The 18,046-nt window shown below is 40.2% G+C and overlaps 1 protein-coding gene across 1 annotated transcript; it reads left to right on the top strand.

Annotated features, from left to right (window-relative positions):
• Window positions 1-2,107: 2,107 nt before the first annotated feature.
• On the top strand, window positions 2,108-16,693 carry NMNAT3 (nicotinamide nucleotide adenylyltransferase 3). The gene is made up of 4 exons (XM_010134176.1): window positions 2,108-2,216; window positions 8,582-8,765; window positions 12,633-12,733; window positions 16,275-16,693. Exons 1-4 carry the CDS (start codon window positions 2,108-2,110, stop codon window positions 16,691-16,693), a joined length of 813 nt encoding a protein of 270 aa, XP_010132478.1.
• The last annotated feature ends 1,353 nt before the right edge of the window (window positions 16,694-18,046 follow it).

The following is an 18,046-nucleotide window of genomic DNA, read 5'->3' as shown; positions in this document are numbered from 1 at the left end:
CTTTCCCTAGAGTCTCCAAGGTATAAATGAGTCAGAGCTGCAATCAAACCACCCAACGTATCTGTTTCAGGTGAGAAATAGAGAAGTCTGTAGAACTAAAAGCTTCTTTCCAAAAGCAAAAGAAATAATTCAGTTTATAACTTTAAAGATGGCAAAGAGAAGACCAGCAAAGGAAATATAAAGTACGCTTCATCCAAACAGAAGAGAGCTTACCAGAGCCATCGGCTAGCAGATGTAAGAGCTAGAGCTGCCATTGGTGCGATTAACAGGGGAGCATGGGGGGGTGGCTTTCCCCAAACGTGTTTTGCATGAGTGATGTCTGACTGATGCTGCCTGGCAGTTGGGTGAAGTTCTATGACTGTGGTATTGGTTTTAGGTTGTCACGTATAAGTCTGTTTGCAGGGCTGGATGCTGAACAACATAATTGTAGTTATGGCTGTAAAAAGCTGATGATTCTAGAAAATCCCTAGTCTGGGGTTAACTAATTCATCATTGACAGTTCAGCGCTGACTGATCTGTGGCAACAGACTTTATCTAGCAAAATGCAGGGACTATAGGAGAGCACTTAGATGTTCTAGCAATGATTTCTTTTCCAGTTAATCACAGGTACTAATGCTTTGCTACCCTGTTTCAAGGCAAAAAAAGACCTTTCCCCGTACAATGAAGATATATTTAGAGACTTGCTGCTGTTGAATGAAAGAATGCTTTAAATTTTATTTTTCTGAATAAAGGATCTGTAAAGTTTGCATATAGTTTACATGTGTGAGCTTGTTAGTATGTGTACAGGGACAGTAAATCAGAGCAGAGAGCGTGCTGTGAAATGCGCTTCCTACAGCTGCTACAATCATAGACTATAAGATTGTTGATGACTTTCAATGGCTCTACAGCCTGCGAGACTTCTCCCCCCATATCTCCCTAGTATGATGGGAGAGATGGGAAATAAGTAAAATGAAAACATTATAAAAGAATCTTTGAATGTATAGTCTGTATTAGATGGTCAAGGTACACATAGCACATATACTTCAAAGAATTTTCTCTACGAAAAGTCTGCAAAATGCTGTCATGTCACAAGTGAAACTAATGCAAGTTGTTGCTAGGTGCACTGAATGCTGTTCAGTGGTACGGGCCTAGTCTTCAGAGTCATAAATCCTCTGTAAGTGAACTGATAGTCAGCAGCTTTAAAATGTCATCTTGACATTCATTTAAGCATTATTGTTAATTTTTTCTAAGTAGTACGAAGTGGGGGGTGGAAGGGAATATAAAGATTGGGAGCAGTGGGAGGTAGGCTCTGAGCTGCACTGCAGATGGAGAATAGGATTCAGCTAAACAGAGCACACAGTCCATCCTGGATTCCATCTTTTTATCCAAGACTGACTTCTGAAGTTTGGGACATGAGTGTCTTCTGCAGGAAGGCTGTTACCCTTGATGGAGGGCCAGGGGAAGGCAAGAGAATGGAGTATGTGATAAATGGCTGTGAGCCATAAGATTTCAATGCCTAGGAAATGAAGAGAAGCCCATCTCAAAATGAATTCATAGATATATATGTGGGGGACAGCTGTTCTGATCATGCCAGATGTGTTCTGACTCAGTTGTAAAAAGAGCTATGCAAATAAGTCGCTCCAAGCACAGTGACTAACTTCAACTGATTTCTGATGCATCGTTACTGAGCTGACTGACTTTTTAACTACATTATAAAGGGTTGTTCGTAGATGCACCTGCAAGGCTCCTAACAGCATTGCTCCCCACCCATTCACCCTGGCTGTAGCTTTTTAGTAAAATACTTTAAATAAATACTAAACATGTAAAAAAATCTGTCTGGCTTTAATAATAGTGACAATATGAATTTCTAGAAATACTTTGTAGCCATCTCCATATGTGGGGAAGGAATTTGCTGATGCTTTCCTAATTAATATCAAAGAACACATGCAATTCTGAGCTCCTTCTTCCTGTGTGCTATGATGGAGCAGAGGACTTATCTCCTGATACTTTGTAGGCGTTCCAGGAACAGGAACAATGGCAGGCCGCTCTATGTCCAGGTTTGTCTTTTCTGTTAATGATGTTATTTATTTCTTTTTTTAGGGTGGAGTTTTAATGTTTTGGTGTCAGGATGAAGAGCAGGATACCTGTAATCCTTCTAGCTTGCGGCTCCTTTAACCCCATCACAAACATGCACATGCGTTTGTTTGAGCTAGCTAGAGATCACCTGCACCAAACAGGTTAGTAAGGTGGTGTCAGGACCACACCCATGGTGTTTTACTATGAAAAGGAAGAAAGACTTTTAACACTAGCTATGGATAAGCTGTCACTTCACAGCTGACTTAATTTTAATATACATTTGAGGTGTTAATTTTAATATTCATTCATTTGAAGTGTTCATGGCAAATTCAGTGCAGAAAGTCTCACATTACCTTTTCCTTGGGCTCGGCACATAAACAAGTATCATAATGAGCATTCATGCAAATACACAAAGTTTTATAAGTGGTTTTAGGATCCTCTTTGTGGAACAGGCTGAGCCCTGTGAAAATATGCTTAATTTCGAAACTGAGAAATATTTATGTTCAAATTTCATGGTTTTATGATACATTGTGTTTTAATAGGAAGAAGTGTTGCAGTTAGCAGTTTTGACAGCCAGGTGAAACTGGAGAAAAGATGAAACATTAATTATTCATTATCTGTCTTCACTAAGATGTGCAAGTTACTTCCTCTAGCAAAATAATTTCCTCATGAAGGAGATCAGAAAAGCAGGGTAGAAAGTTTCAGCAGCAAAGGAGAAAGGTGAGTAACATCAGGAACTTAAGCAAGGATCAGAAAAGCTACTGAGAAGCGCTGAACTCTTCAACTTGACAAAATACGTAGTTGCTGAGGCTTTTTTCTTTTTTTTTCCATCTGGCAGCTAAAACATACACAGGTTTCTGGGAGAGGTTGGAACCTGTCAGAGAAATTCCTCGGGAGGTGGCTCAGTAGGAACCTGAGCAGAAAAATAATAGTCAGAAAACAATAGTAAAGGGAATTTGGCTGTCAAATTGGGTGGGATGGTTGAGAATCTGGTCACCTGCTGACATCACTGTGCAGCAGGAGCAGTAGCTACATACTTGCCATGTGCTGTGAGTGCTTTTCCCTTCACGAGGCAGAATTACACAACCGGCTCAGAGGGCTGCTTCGATGGGTCTGTTGTAACTGTAAAATGATTCTGTTGCTCCTGCAGGACTAGAAGGGTTAAAAAGGGATTTGGAATGTGATTTCTCGCTGTAATTTTGTAACTGTTGCTGCCTATGTAGGCAAGAAGTAGAAAGGTGATATGAGACCAAAGTCATATGTTATAGTATGGTATAGTTTGGTAACTTTTTTTTTTTGAAAGAAGGATTGAACTAGGAAATGAATGATGATTCTGTCTGAATCACAACTCACTGTCTGATCTGCTCCAGGATCTGTGTAATGAGACTCTACCCTTACTCTGAGCAGTTAATATGATTTTCACTAGACTTGTTTGAAAATTTGAAAGGCTGCAATGAAAGTTGTGCATCATATTACAGCTCTCCATCATCAGTGTGTAGTTTTGGGGAGGATGTGACTTGCCTTTTGACTTCTTAGTTTAATGTGTGGACTCTTGCTAGTAAAAGTACTTCATGCATTGAAGAAACAGACTTAATTTGTGCCTGGGGTGCTCACAGTGTCATCATTGCACTTCTGGAATGCTTAACCCAGGATGTCTGCAAACCAAGAATGCCCAGTTAGCTTGTGGAAGCTTTACCCATGCCCGGTAGAGGTAGCTTTGTTTAAAGCAATTATTAGAGGTATCTGTGTTTATATGTGTGGGTACACATCTGGCATATGGTCTTTCCTGCCATGGGGAAGACAGTTTCTCAAGCAGAAGGGGGTGGCAACATGCTGGAAAAATGGCCGGTTCGGGGTGCCTGTTTTATGGCAGAACCATTCCCAGCCAGGAAGTTAATTGGTCATTCTCGCATGTTTTTAGTCTTCATAGAATCATCCGGCCGGAAGAGACCTCAAAGATCATCGAGTCCAACCGTTGGCCTTTACACTGCCAGGGTCCCTACACCATGTCACTCAACACCAGATCCACACGATTTTTAAACACTTCCAGGGATGGGGACTCCACCACCTCCCTAGGCAACCCGTTCCAATGCTTAATAACCCTCTCTGTAAAGAAATTTTTCCTGATATCCAACCTGAACCTCCCCTGGCGCAACTTAAGGCCATTCCCCCTCGTCCTGTCATTCTCAATATAGGAGAAGAGATTAAGCCCCACCTCCCTACAACTTCCCTTAAGATAATTATAAAGAACAATAAGGTCCCCCCTAAGCCTCCTCTTCTCCAGACTGAACAGTCCCAGCTCCTTCAGCCGCTCCTCATAGGACAAGTTCTGCTTCCACAGTTTCCCAGGCAAGGAGGGGAGAAACTGGAGCTTATTTGCTGAGAAGAAGCACTAGTTGCAGGCTGGAAGCTGATGGTGGGACTGGAGGACAATGGTTATACATGACTAAAGCTTGTTGGAAGTGAGGTAGTGGGCTGCCGTGTTCACATTGATTCCCTTCTCTGTGAGAACAATGCACTTCAGAGCTAAGATAGATACTGAATGCCCAAAAAAGTAACTGGCATGAGTGAAGAATTAACTAGCATGAGAGGCGGTGTTTCCTGGGAATGACTGACTTTTGGTGCTGCTTCAGTGTTTCTGCTCAATCACAAATCAGGCAGAAATGATGAGTTTTGCAGTAGCTTGGCTGGAGCTCATAACAGTATCACTGTTATGAGTGACATGATTCTCCCTGCTCTGTGTCCTGACTGACATCTCCAGTAATTCTGTCTGCCAGCATTTTGCACATCATTTTGGTTTCAAATGCTGTCTAACCTTATTTTTCATATACCTCTATTTTAGAGAATTTTACTGAGTTTATGATACTTTGCACAGTACCTGCAGTTTCTTTGCCATGTGTCAAGTAATTCATCCTTTTTCTGTTAATATCAGTCGACAAATCTTGTCTTGCCAATTTTTAAATACAACAGATGTAGCTACACGTGACTGAATAATGGTTCTCTTTACCTGTCTTTCATTTCTACTCATTTTACTTTTCACACATCCTCACACATAGCTAGAATCTTCTCAGATTCAATCCCTTATTTTAAAATTGCTTCTTGCAACTTGCCCTGATTGTGGCAAATGCCTTTCCAGTCCATTAGTCCTTAATGCCAGATGTTTTTAGTTCTCTTTGACTGTATTTCTCATTTGACCACAAAGTCCAAAGCAATAGTACTAGACTCAGCCCGTGTAAGGTGTTTAAAACCTTGTTTTCCAAGTGTTGCCAGTGGAGGATATGTAACATCCCCAAGTTTCTAGATAAGACCAATAGGGATAGAGGACAAGGAATCACTTCTGTCACATAAGTTCAGTTCTCCAAATGGTGTTGTCAGTGCATACAGTTTAACTCTGAACCTTTTTTTCCGAATTTAGGGAATGCTTCTCTAAGAGAGAGAAGTGCAGGTATCTTTGTTCCACAGGTTTCATTGTCTTTCTCTAAAGCTCAGCAGAACAAGGGGTGGGTGTCCCCTGCCTGCAGTGGGGTTTGGGTTATGCCCTGTATTTGCCTTTGGAATCCTAGTTGACTGTTTTGTAGCATCTCTGAAGAGAACTGTTGCTGCCCAGTCATGCTACGTGGCAGAAGTCAGCTTGGATGAGAACACTTCAGAATAAAGCGTCCTGCGAGCAGAGCTACAATACTTTATTATTCCCATGGTTACTCTCAAGGTGGTGGTTTGAGCCTTCCTTTCTGGAGGAAATCCTCATTTTGATAGCTGTCAGCCTTTCTTCCCTTTTGTCCAAATCCAGTGAACTCTATAGAAGTGAAGTTGTATTTTGAGGTCTTGATATAAAATATTTACTACAGATGTGATATATGGGCATCCTTCAGCATTTATTTGAGAAGCGATCGCTGTGTGTGCCCAGTTTCTCAGCTATTGGAGGAGAGTTCCCAAAGTGGCAGTTTGAGGGGCTGGCTGACTACAGAGGTGAATCCACATCCTCGGGCCCTGTAGTTTACTTGGGCAGGTAGCTGTGATTTATGTTTGTCTGGGTACTCATATGGCATCTGTCGCTACAATTTTTGCACACCTCATCTAATTCAGTGAGCGCATCTTTCAAGCACTCTGAAGTGGTGAACGTAAAGTCATCCATCCTATGAAGAGCAATCCTAAAAAATTGTCCATCGCTCCTCTGATGTATTTGCTGTTGATGTTGACTTTCAAGGCAGTGACTGCTGAATTGTTTACCCTTTTGATTTTCCTTCTGTTGAATTCTCCTCACAGAAGGTGACTGAACATGAAGTGAAAAAGTCTTGCCTATTTTCGTTTCCTCTTTCATGTCTGGCAATCTCTGCATATGTGTCATGGGATGATACTTTTTGATATTTAGTTTCTACGTCACTTTGAACAACTCATACTTGGAATTACTTGAATCTAGTCTTCATGTGGTGGGTTTGTTCTCATTTTCTCCTCTACATGGCATCTGAAAAGTGATGTTAGATACCTCTGTCCACTCCAGTTAATTATAGCCTATAAATAAAATCAACATTTTGCTTTAAATGAAGCAGTGAAAAATCCTGAGAGTTCTGGGAGGATAACTGAGTTCTTGTGAGTTCAAGGGAAAACGTTACTATTACTTCAAGAGAGAAGTTATTTAAAACCAGTAATAAAATATTCTCCTATATTTTGAGTGGTAAATATTTTTAGGTGGAAGGTTCTCATGTGCATCATGTTTGCATAGTGCTGGGTTATTCCGTTGTGAATCATCTCCACTACTATATTTGACTTTTGGTACCTTAAGTATTAGCAACCTTGATTTTTCTTTTCCATTTATTTTATTTCTGCTTTGGAAAAAGCTGATCTGGCATGAGAAGCTCCTTTCTCATCCAATTTGTGCAGTTCTAAGGCCAGACTAGAGACTGAAATCTTTACAGCTCACTCACAAGAATATGGCAGAGTTGCAATCATTCTTGGCTGGCGTAATCTTACACAATTTTAATTTTTACATCTAATATATTCAATTAAAATAGAAGGGAACAATTTATATCTGTAGAAACTCAAAAGAAAGGAGCTGAAAGGTGGAAAATTGTGTAAGAAAAACCTTTTAGTAAGGGTGACATTAATTGAAACTGTAATTTCTTTCCCTTTAAATGCAAATATGTTGTAGCATTGTATATTATCAAAGTATCAGAGAATAATTGTTCATATGTCAATTGAGAATATTTCTAGTTTCATATCAAGAGGTGGACTTAATTATTTTCACATTTTTGCAAGTTTCTGGAAAATTTTATCTTGCTCTGTTGATTATTCTGCCTGTAATGATAATGTTTTAAAACAGAGGATGGTTTGCACTAACATTTTAACAGGAGACAGAACTGTAAATCTCACTGAATTTTAGTGCTGTTTGTCCAACTTGTTTAAGTTCATTTGAAAGTTTTACCCTATCATATTGACAATTGAGTAACTTCACATTTATTTTAGAATATTAAGTTATGTGCCAGTATCAGAAATAAGGAGTCCACGGGTATTGTTTTCATTACATAGCAATGGGGGGAACTTGTTGCATTCTTTAAGTTTCTTTGAAACAATTGAATTAGAAAAAAGGAAGAGGATTTCTTCGCCCTTCAGAATCATATTTATCATATCAGTTATTTAAAATGCCTGTGTTATTAGAAATCTTTTCTGTTGATTTGAGATGACCTTTCCCTGCTCCCTGTTTCTTGAGGGATGCAACTTGTATCAGTGCTTCATTTCCCTGTTGGTTTATCAAAATGAGAGCTACATTTTTGTTTCCTGATTTGAGGCCAGAACTGCAAAGTCCAGCAAAAAGGGCTTGTGGTGTTAATGATTACATTATGTTTCAGGAGTGGAAAAATATGGGCGTATTTTCAAATTGAATTACCATGGCCAGCCAGACAGAAAGGGTCAATAACAGCAGTTAAGCTGATGTGTGGACGATAGTGCTGTAAGTCTCATTTTTTAGATTCCGTTAGCCCCATCTTTGTACCTGAATCTCTGATTCATTTGATTCACAGCCTCAGTCGTATGCTGTAGTTCTTGCTGTAACACAATGCAAAGGCAAAATGACTTTGATAAATAACGAGCATCAGATGCTTAAAAACAAAGTGGTGGTCAGTTAAATCATCTATTGCTCTGGCTCTATAAAAGCTGTACTTACTGGAATATAAAACTTAATTATGATGCAAACGATCGAGATTGCTAGATATAAATTATAAACATCTCTATGTGACTGAAAATTGTATGTTCATCGAGATTTCCTTTTACTCATTTAATGGGATAAACATATTGATAGTAGTTGTGAGCAGTTCACAGAGGAACAAGAAAGCTGCTTTTTAAATCTTTTCATTGTTCTTTCTATATTAAAAATAATACCTGGGTTTGGCTGTTTGTAGCCTCTTATAAGTCTGAAGTTAACCATGCTTTGAAGAGGTTGGTCTAGATGAACTGCCAAGGTCCTGTCCACCCCAAATTTTCTAGATTCTGTGAAAATTACTTATTTCTTTTTTCTTTTTTCTTTCCGAAGGAAGGTATCAGGTGATTGAAGGCATAATGTCTCCTGTTAGTGATAACTATGGAAAGAAAGGTTTGGTTTCAGCAAGGCACCGGATAGCAATGGCTAAACTAGCACTGGAGACATCTGACTGGATTCGAGTTGATCCATGGGAGAGTGAGCAGGAGACATGGACAGAGACAGTGAAAGTATTAAGGTAATTACATTCCCCACCCCACCCCCCCTTCTTTATGAAATTACTGATTGCCAAAAATCTGTCAAGGTTCCTAGATCAACGCACAGAACTTGCTCGTGAAACCCCCAGGCAAAGCAAAACATGTCTGTTTATGGAATCGTTGGCTGCGAGATAAAGTATTAGATCTGTGAGCAGTGAAAATTCACATCATTTTCCTTCAGAAAGGCTGCCTAGTCAGTGTTCCCCATCTGGAGCCTTTCCTTTCCTCATGCCCAGCAGTGGGGCTTTCCCCAGACGTGTGCAGCACCCCGCAGTGCTGCACTGGGGCCATTTCAGTAGTTAAGTGCCTGTGGAAGGCCTCTGCCAAGACAGAGTCTTGCAAAATTGTAGTTGCTGAAGGAGTTCTGCAGCAGAGTTCTTGGCTCCCTTGTTTTTAAGTCTCTAAGCAGGTAATATAAGAGATCTTAATCAGAAAGTAAGAATTTAAACCAAGCTGTTCTTCAGGAGAATCCCTATTCCAAATTAGCTCTGCTGGCATTATTATGCTTACAGATTTATCTCTTCTTCTCTTCCTTGAAAAGTTTTCTTATTAACTCTAAGGCAAATTAAACCCAAGCCCATAACTGCTGATGTTTTCTTCAAAATCTGTGTTTGTTGTGGGTTTGCTGGAAGGAAAAATAATTTGTCCAAACCCTGTTACCTCAGTGTGAGGACCTCTCATTTCTAGCTGCATTTTCTAGGTTACTTTCTAACTGGAAACAGTTGTCTGTAAAGCTTACGGCTCTAAAAGGTACCTTCCAACAAATGCCTAGAAAGTTCTGGTGGCTCTGTGTGAAAGCTGTTAAAAGCCAGACCTGTCCCTTGACGAAGGATGCAGAAGAATATCCTACGTACTTACAAAAACCCTGGTAGAGCCTTTTAGTTCTGCTTTTATTTGCTTTGCTGAATGAACATTGACATGCAGTTGATTCTTTTGCCAGCAGAATAGGATTGGGGCAGGAGGAAGAGTAGGCATGCCTACTCTATCTTTGCAGAAAATGTCTCTGTTATTTTCTGTCACACTTGTGTGACACACCGGTGTGAGGGCAGGTTTGTCTGTGAGAAGGTCTGTCCTGCAGTAGTTCTGCTTGGGTTCAGCTTTTTTGGCCTGAACTCTGTAAAGTTTTGTAAAACTCTTTTCCTCCAGAGAAGCAGCCATGAATCTCACAGATCAGGTACTTACACAGCTCTGCCTGAAGTGAGAACTTGCAAGATTGGGTTTGTAAATTATAAATCCACTGCAGAGTCCTTTAGTGTAAGAGGCGCAATAGAAAAAATGTGGATGTGTAATTTTCTGCTCAAGGAAAGTAGTATCAATGTGGTATGAAATGCCCAATTTCCTGCCACTCTCAAAAGTGAACCTCTAGTGTTATAAATGAATTCACAGAATATTAGAACAGATACCTCTGAAGGAGACAAATGAGCTTAAAGCATTTTTTCCCAAATGATGACCTGTATGAGTGAGCTGAACCTATGCCATAAGCTAATGCCAAACCCTGTCCCTTGAACAGGGAACCAGCTTGCTGATGAAATAGCATAGGTTGGTATTTTGGCTTTATATTGTATTCTAGCTGTTACACCTGAATATTTTAAAAAAATTATATAGGTGGCTATAGGGCTAAATCCTTACCAGGAATAAATAGGCAGTGGTTTACTGTGGAGTTGTACTGCTGCACAGGTGGTGAAGGTTAATCTAGAGATTGTTCCCTGGTCAAAGAACCGAGAACCAACAAGCTCCCTCAGGTAGGAAACTTCAGTACCAATAGAAAGAGATTTTGCTAGTGCAAAGCAAAAAGTGTTATTGTACCTAAATGTCTCTTCTTATCAGTATTTTGAATTGTATACCTCACTGCCATAGAACATGGTGTCCTGAGATACCTGAATGGCCTTTTCCTACAGTGCTTGTTTTACCAGAGTGCAGTGAAATTGTCATATTTCATCTAAATCTGTGAATTTTGCAGAAGTTCCCAAATAGTTAGAACATAAAAGCTCATATTCCACTTGTGGCAGTGCTGTCAGTTGCTTGTTATATTGAGTATGGAAATTTTGGAGACTATGCCAAGGCTTTTTTAGAGGAGTGGGGAACATGATAGAACTATTTCCCACTTAGCTGCTGCTCCTGAATATTCTTCCTAGACAAGGGAACTGTATTGTTAGTAACCAAAGAACTACATTAACTCCTCTTGTAACATGGGTTTGATTGTGCTGCAGATAGACTATGAATTAATTTAAAGCTGGCAAAGATCTATCTTAGCCAGCTACTGTTGAATTGTGCTTGTGTTTTAATGACGTAGTTATTCAAAGCTTCATATACATCTGAGGAAAATGCTTGATAAACTGACGGATTGGTTTGTCCTTTTCGGTGTATGTTTAAAATAATGTCCCCCCCCCTGCCGCAGCACTCAACATCTGCTGAACAGACCTTTTTGCAGTGCTTGTAACACTAGTCCTGCAGTGACTTCTTTGGCAAGAGTTCTTGATTTTGAATCGTGGCCCAAGAATGTTCGTCTGTGATACGAAGCTAGTATGCTTGACTATACATAGCATCAGCTTGTGTGTTACAAGGCAGGATTAAAAGCAGAAATGTGGAAAGACGGAGGCCAAGCTTCTGCTGCCTCCTCTCTCTGCTGCCTCATGTCCCTTGCCTCTTGGCTGTGTAGTTTCTTCAGCCAATGGCTGAGCATCGCAAGTTATGCAGGAGGTAGTTATGCAGCTTGTCTGGGTGTACATTCTTGACACTTGTGCAGCTTATTCCTATGGCTGAAAGTATTTGCATGATTTACCTTTAAATCACTAAACTAGCAATTCATTCCTTTGGCCAGACATTCAAAGGTTTGTCTAGGCTTTGTACACATACGGAACTGTACACAGACTGTACTTTGTACTGTATAATCTCAGCTCTGGAACAGTTGTATAAGACGCAGTGGTCACTCTGGCCATTTATGTACTAGACAGAGATGGGACACTGATTTGAGTCTGCATCCACCTGTCCTGTTTAACCTTGAGCTTGTTTCCAAAAATCCTGTAGGGTCATACTAAGCGTAGCTCAGGATGCTGCCAGTCAGGACTATTCTGAACAGGCAAGGCCATGCTGATTTAAAAGGAAGGGAGTTTAGGCATTTGGATCCAAGACTGGTACTTGCCCTCATGATTGAAGAAGGGGCCACTACTGTGAGGTACCAATACCAGTATTGCAGTGGGGAGCCAGTGAGCAGGAGCAGCAAAAGAGTAAAGGAATAGAAACCTGGACAAACCCGACAGAAGGATCTTTGCCTGGCTTCAGAGGTCTGAACTCAGTGAAATTAGAAGCATAGCAGATGTCAGACCCTTACGAGAACTGTATATTTTGAGTTTCTTGGGATTTTGATTCTTTGAATTAAAATGAAAGGCAAAAACCACAAGATGGAAACTCAGGGAACGTGTTTTTGGGGAGAAGAGAATGAGAGAGAACAAGAATGTCTCCTCTTGAAAATAGAGCACATGTTATAGAACCATCACCGTGAGGTGTTGAGAAACGAAATCTAGTGACTGAAGTGTGACTTAATCCTGTTTCAAGCAAAAAGCTCCATGATGTTTTTTATTTTTACCAAAGTTGCCACAAGGGTAGAATTTCAAAGAGGAGTTGAAAGCCAAAATGCCGTTACGGAGATTGCTTGTGAATTCTGCAAAATGTTAACTACGTCCATACTAATCCTGTGGTAGAATTAATATGTTAAATTCTTGACCAATTGTATTCAGATCCAAAGTGCATAAAAGCAGACTGTGTTCTTGAATCTGAAAGTGCCAGGTAATCACTTTGTGTATCTCTGAGAGGATTACTTCACACAGAAGCCTTTATTTCAAATGCAGGCACCATTACAATGAATTGCTCCAGTCCAAGAAGGAATTCATGAAAAACAAACAGCCCATAGAAAGATCTACAGAGGATTCCTTTTCTTACCAGCACTCAGGTTGGTTCATAACTGTAAATACGACACTTTGTTTAGCATTAAAAGCAATACAGCTTTACTGGACTAGACTAATGGAAAAATTTATAGTAGCTGGTAGGTCTGGAGTATTGGAGCTGCATGCCAAATCCAAGCCATGCCAGTTGGACTGCTGCTGCGGTTATTTTGTAGTGTCGCCCACATAGGCAGGAGACTTACTGTGGAGTCAGGTTAATTCTTGGTTTTATAAGCATCTCTTTAGCTGGGTCAGAGATGGGTGTTGTGGCCCTGCAGGTTTAGGAAAGCACAGAATATATGAATAAAAACCATCGGAAAGTATAGGGATTACTTACAATTGCAATTCCAGTGTTCGACAATGGATGAAGTATATGGATGCCACACCAGTGATGCTGATGCATTGGTGTTTACTGCATTTCTGGACAGAAAGCTACAATAGAAGTATGGCAGGGTCTGGAAACGCTGTCAGTTTGGGGTTTCCTATGTTATCACATTCTGTAGCCCCATGACTTGCTAGCATGCTGCTCGACTTTTGATACGTTACATTTTTCCTGTTGCAGCTGTTCTTGGTCATGAATAATACATAGGAGTTGTTCATGATTATATGAAAGTTACCAAAAGATGAGTTGTTATATCTTTATAGATAGCAGAGAGAAAAGTGTCCAGGCATTTGGACTGCAGTGGAATCTTGAGTCTGGGGTTAATGATTGTTGGCAAGTGACAAGTGGGATTATTCCACATTGCCATTCTAAGTGTGAAAGTAGTAAAGACAATTTTCTATTGCAAAAATTTCTTTTGGCTATTATTTTCTGTAGTTATTTCAAGCTCTATAGCATTTTACTTTGAGATAGTTAAGAAAAAAAGCAGTAAAAATAGTCTTTCTTTCCCAGTAAAGACTCTCAGTTGACAATCTGTTGAATTGAGGTTTTCTGTGAAGTTGGTAGAAAGGCTCACTCTCCTAACGGAGGCATTGACAGAGACCAGCTTGATGGCCAAACTTAGCAGTGGCAAAATGCCCTGATACAATTGTTTCCTGCTAAACTACAAGATACCTTTGCGTGGTGCTGAACCTCTTGGTTTAGTTCCACGTGAAATAAGTTCATTTTAATATATATCGAAAACAAAAGGATTCAATGAGGATAGGTATAAACAAACAATTGCAGGTTTAATAAACTGAGAATAGCTTCTTTGTGCTACTCATTCAAGATGAAGATGAAAATGACAAGACTATGGAGTTCTTTGTTTTTCAGTGTCCAGGGGTTTGCCAATCCCCCTTGATTCACCAAATGTAGCTTCACGTGCAGTATTTTTTCTCCTACTTAACAAGATGTTGTTGGTTGTTTTCATTTCTAACTGAATCCCCTGCACTTCAAGTCTCTCAGCTGCCTCGCATGAACAGCTTTGTTGTCCCCTCTTGAATGCTTTTCCCTGGGATATTCCAGCAACAGTCTTCCTTAATGAGAACTCAGATCCAGCCACTTCCTTTGTGTTAATAGTTCTTTCTCCTTTAGCTCACCCTCACCTTTTTCCCTGAACAACACTTCAAAGAACTGCAGTTCATTTCTGTTCAGCATCATTGACTGAGCTACGCCAATGAAAATCAAGCAAAATTTCCCTGATCCAGACTGAGCATGGCCTACAATAAAGGCTGTCGTATCTATCAAAAAATGGAGCACTGCAGCAGCCATTTGCTGTTTAAATCATTATGTATGGTGGAAGCTGCAGATCATCACTTAGCGAAGTTCCTGTGAAAGGCCAAAGATACATTTTTCTCATTGGCACAGAAGATGTGGGGATATTTGTAAAATCAACAGCCTTTTTGTAAAGGCTCCCATCTGTTAATTTCTAGAAGCCTGGAACTGCAATGCATGTACATTCAGAGAAAAAGCTCCAGTGTAATGTTAGCTCTAATACAGCTTAGGACAGAGTAATGTTTTATTGTGGAAGTTGCTGTTAAGTAAAAAGCAAGCTGTGATATACAACCCAGGTAAGGCTCCGGAAAGCAGGGGTCTGGTAACACTCTAAACACGGAACTGAGCACAGGGAACTGGAAAGGAGTCAAATCTGTTAGTGGAAAGACAAGATGGGGAAATAGATGGGCGGAGGACAGCTTGGAAGGGGTGAAGCTGGCAAGATCGGCTTAGTATGGTAGAGTTTCTGTGTGTGGTGGAATCCTAAGGTTCCTGGTGTCTTTGTTCAGCAGCTGTCAGAAGTACCTGGGTCATTCTTCCAGAGTTTCATACTCCTGTAGCCCTGACCCACCCAGAGATCATGAGAGTTGCGGGTACTTCTGCGTTAGCTCGTGTCAGAGATGAGAGCATTGCATCTAAAGGTACTGGATGGTTTGTGGGCAAGGAGGCTGTTAAAAAAATTTCACATTCCTACCAAACACATGAATAATAAACTCTAAAAAGCCAGAATTGTAGTTTTAAGTATGTGGACAGTCTATGCTGACTCTGCCTGCGTGAGTGTTTCAAGCTGGCCTTGCCCCATAACATCCTCCTCCTGTAGTGAGGCTGCATTTGAAGCCCAGGGAGGGGCAGTGCAGTACCCTGCTGCCTTCATTGTAGGGGTCAGAAGTTAAATAGCAAGGGGTGTAAGAAGAGAGGAAATACTTGTAGTTTAGTATATACTCTGGTGTATATACTAAACCTCTGCAAAATGGTGTGTATCTTAAGGCACTTCAGATATGCTTCTCACACATTATCACTGGGATGTTTCTCACCTCTCAAATTGCTGATTTAAGGTGTTTGTATGGGACTTGCAGATGTGCTAACTGTCCACAACCTCAAATACATGTAAAACAGAGATAATGCCTTCGTCCTTCATTTCACATGAATGTGGCGCTGTGAAAACACCTAGTCAGTGTTTGTAAAATCCTCAGATGGGATAATGGTGAGTGCTGCAGAATGGACTTTGAGGAAAGAGATCTGTACTGGGACTTAGGCGGTGGGCAGCAAATGGGAAAAGGAGTGAAAACAAGTGAAAAATATTGTGAAGTATCATTCTTGGTCATTACTCAAGGTACAGCAAATTTGGTTTAGATCTCTTTGTACTAGAATGAAAATGCTGTGGCCAAGTGACACAGTATTATCTGCATAATATCCTACTGGTTCACTTTCTCTAAAACAAGCCAAGTATGCTGACTGGTTAGCTCACTGTACTAGTAAGCGTACAGATCCAGTCTGTCATGTTTTAGATGATACAGGTGCACAAAGCCAGGCAAAATTCTAGGGTTGTTCTCTGAAATAATTCTCTTCACTTGCTTCTTCCCCTTTTTGGCTTGCTCGAGTAGAGGAATAATTTTCCTTTACATTGTACAGTTAATATTTGAGATGCAGTGAGTGATGATGAAGTAGGCGATATAGTAATTGTGACCAGACACATAGAATTCAAGCTTGGGTTTTTCTTGCAGCCTTTTGAAACAAAATGGGTAAAGGTAAATGAATAAAAAAAGGAAAAGGTGAGGAGTTAAACTCTATTTTAAGTATAAAATGCCTAGAAAACCTAGCAAGTATAGAAATCTCATTTCCTTTTGTCTTTCCAGTTCTACCAGAATTAAAGCTGCTCTGTGGGGCTGATTTTCTCCAGACATTTAAGACACCCAATCTCTGGAAGGAAGAACACATCAAAGAAATAGTGGAAAAGTTTGGTTTGGTCTGTATTAGCCGTGCTGGCTCTGATCCTGCTCAGTATATCAATGAATCGGACCTTTTAACTAGATTTCAGCACAATATCTTTTTGGTGAAAGAGTGGATTCAGAATGAAATCAGTGCAACACAGGTACGCTATGCCTTGTGCAGAGGATTAAGTGTAAAATACCTCGTACCAGACTCTGTTATAGCCTATATCACACAACATAATATCTACACTGAAGAGAGTGAGCGGAAGAATGAAGGGGGGGTGCTTCAGCCTCTTAAGTTGCATAACAGAACAGTAAACCCCCTGAATGACCGACGGCTGTAGCGTGCGACGGGGACAGACCTCACCTTTGTCATATCAGGTTCTTGAGAAGGTTGTTTCTTGTTATGAGGGGAAAGTACAGCAGGCCAAAACATCTTGAATCCATGTGGTGTTTTAAATTCATGTGTTTGCATGTGGTAGTGCTTAAGCAAACTGGGATGCTCAGCTGCATAGCTTAAAATATATGAAGAACAGCTTCCTTGTGAAAGTAAAAGAAATAAGATCTTAACAATAAATATTAATCTGCAGTAATACCTCAGCGTTAAACCTAATACTTTCCTGAATTGTAATTTTCTAATCCTACAGTGCTAGCAAGAAGATGCCTTACTGCTCTGAAGCAGCACCTCTTCTTTATATTTATAATATTTTGTATGTATATTAGTGCTAAACTTTGACTTTTTAGGACTCCAAATAACTTTTTGGCAGTTTGGACAAGAGATGGAAATAAATCTTTCTTTCATGCAAGCACTTAAATGCATGCACCGGTCATGTCACTGTTAAGCCTCCAGATTCACAACTGACAGACAGTCCATTAGAAAATACAGAGTGAAAAAGAAATTAAAATAGCAAAGAGGCTGTCTCTGTATTTGAGCCAGGAAAATACATTCTCTTATGTGTTGGTTGCCAATTCTGCTGATTCAGTCTGCCTCATTTGTGACAGAAGACACGTTCTGAGACTATGGAATCTCTATAAAGTGCTAATTCTGTGTTTCCCTGTTGCTGAAATGAACTGTGAGCATGCATTCAGCAGCGATGTCGCATTTCTAAATACACAGACTTAATCACTGCTACGTTACACAAGTTTCCCCCTAACTGGCCCTTCTTGAGCCCTCAGTTGACTGAACAGCTTCCACTGGTAGTTCTCTAGAGTTAAGGAGCTTGCAGAACAAGTTAAAGGAATGCCAGACGCAAATTGCTTTCATTGAAAGAGTCTGTGTGATCGTTTTCTGAAAAGAAGGTGGCATAAAGTTGCTGGAATTGGGAAGAAGGATTTGCCTCAAAAAACTGACAGATAAGCACTTGTTAGTTTTGGCTAACAGCCTAAACTAAAGCTATTTAAAAGGAGTTTTTTCTGAGCGGCGTGAAAAATGGAGAGTAATATGGTTAAAGTGGATCTCCAGATAAGCAGTGCCCTTAGAGAAGTTATATGGAATGTGAGTGTTTCATTCTGTTCAAATCAAGTCACCCTGCTGTCATTAGAAATCTCGGAGGTTCAGTCTTGTGGAAGGATTTAGAGGCAACACTTCAACAATAAGCGGATTAGAGGACTTGCATAGCTACGTGGTCAGAAAAAGCGATAAAAGAAACGAGAGTCCAAACTTTCCAAAAAGAAAGGCAGTGAGCTGTGCAGTGCAG

Source organism: Buceros rhinoceros, unplaced genomic scaffold (genome assembly GCF_000710305.1).
Source record: "Buceros rhinoceros silvestris isolate BGI_N320 unplaced genomic scaffold, ASM71030v1 scaffold14684, whole genome shotgun sequence".
Taxonomy (NCBI): Eukaryota; Metazoa; Chordata; class Aves; order Bucerotiformes; family Bucerotidae; genus Buceros; species Buceros rhinoceros.
This window is presented reverse-complemented; position numbering and strand designations above follow the sequence as displayed.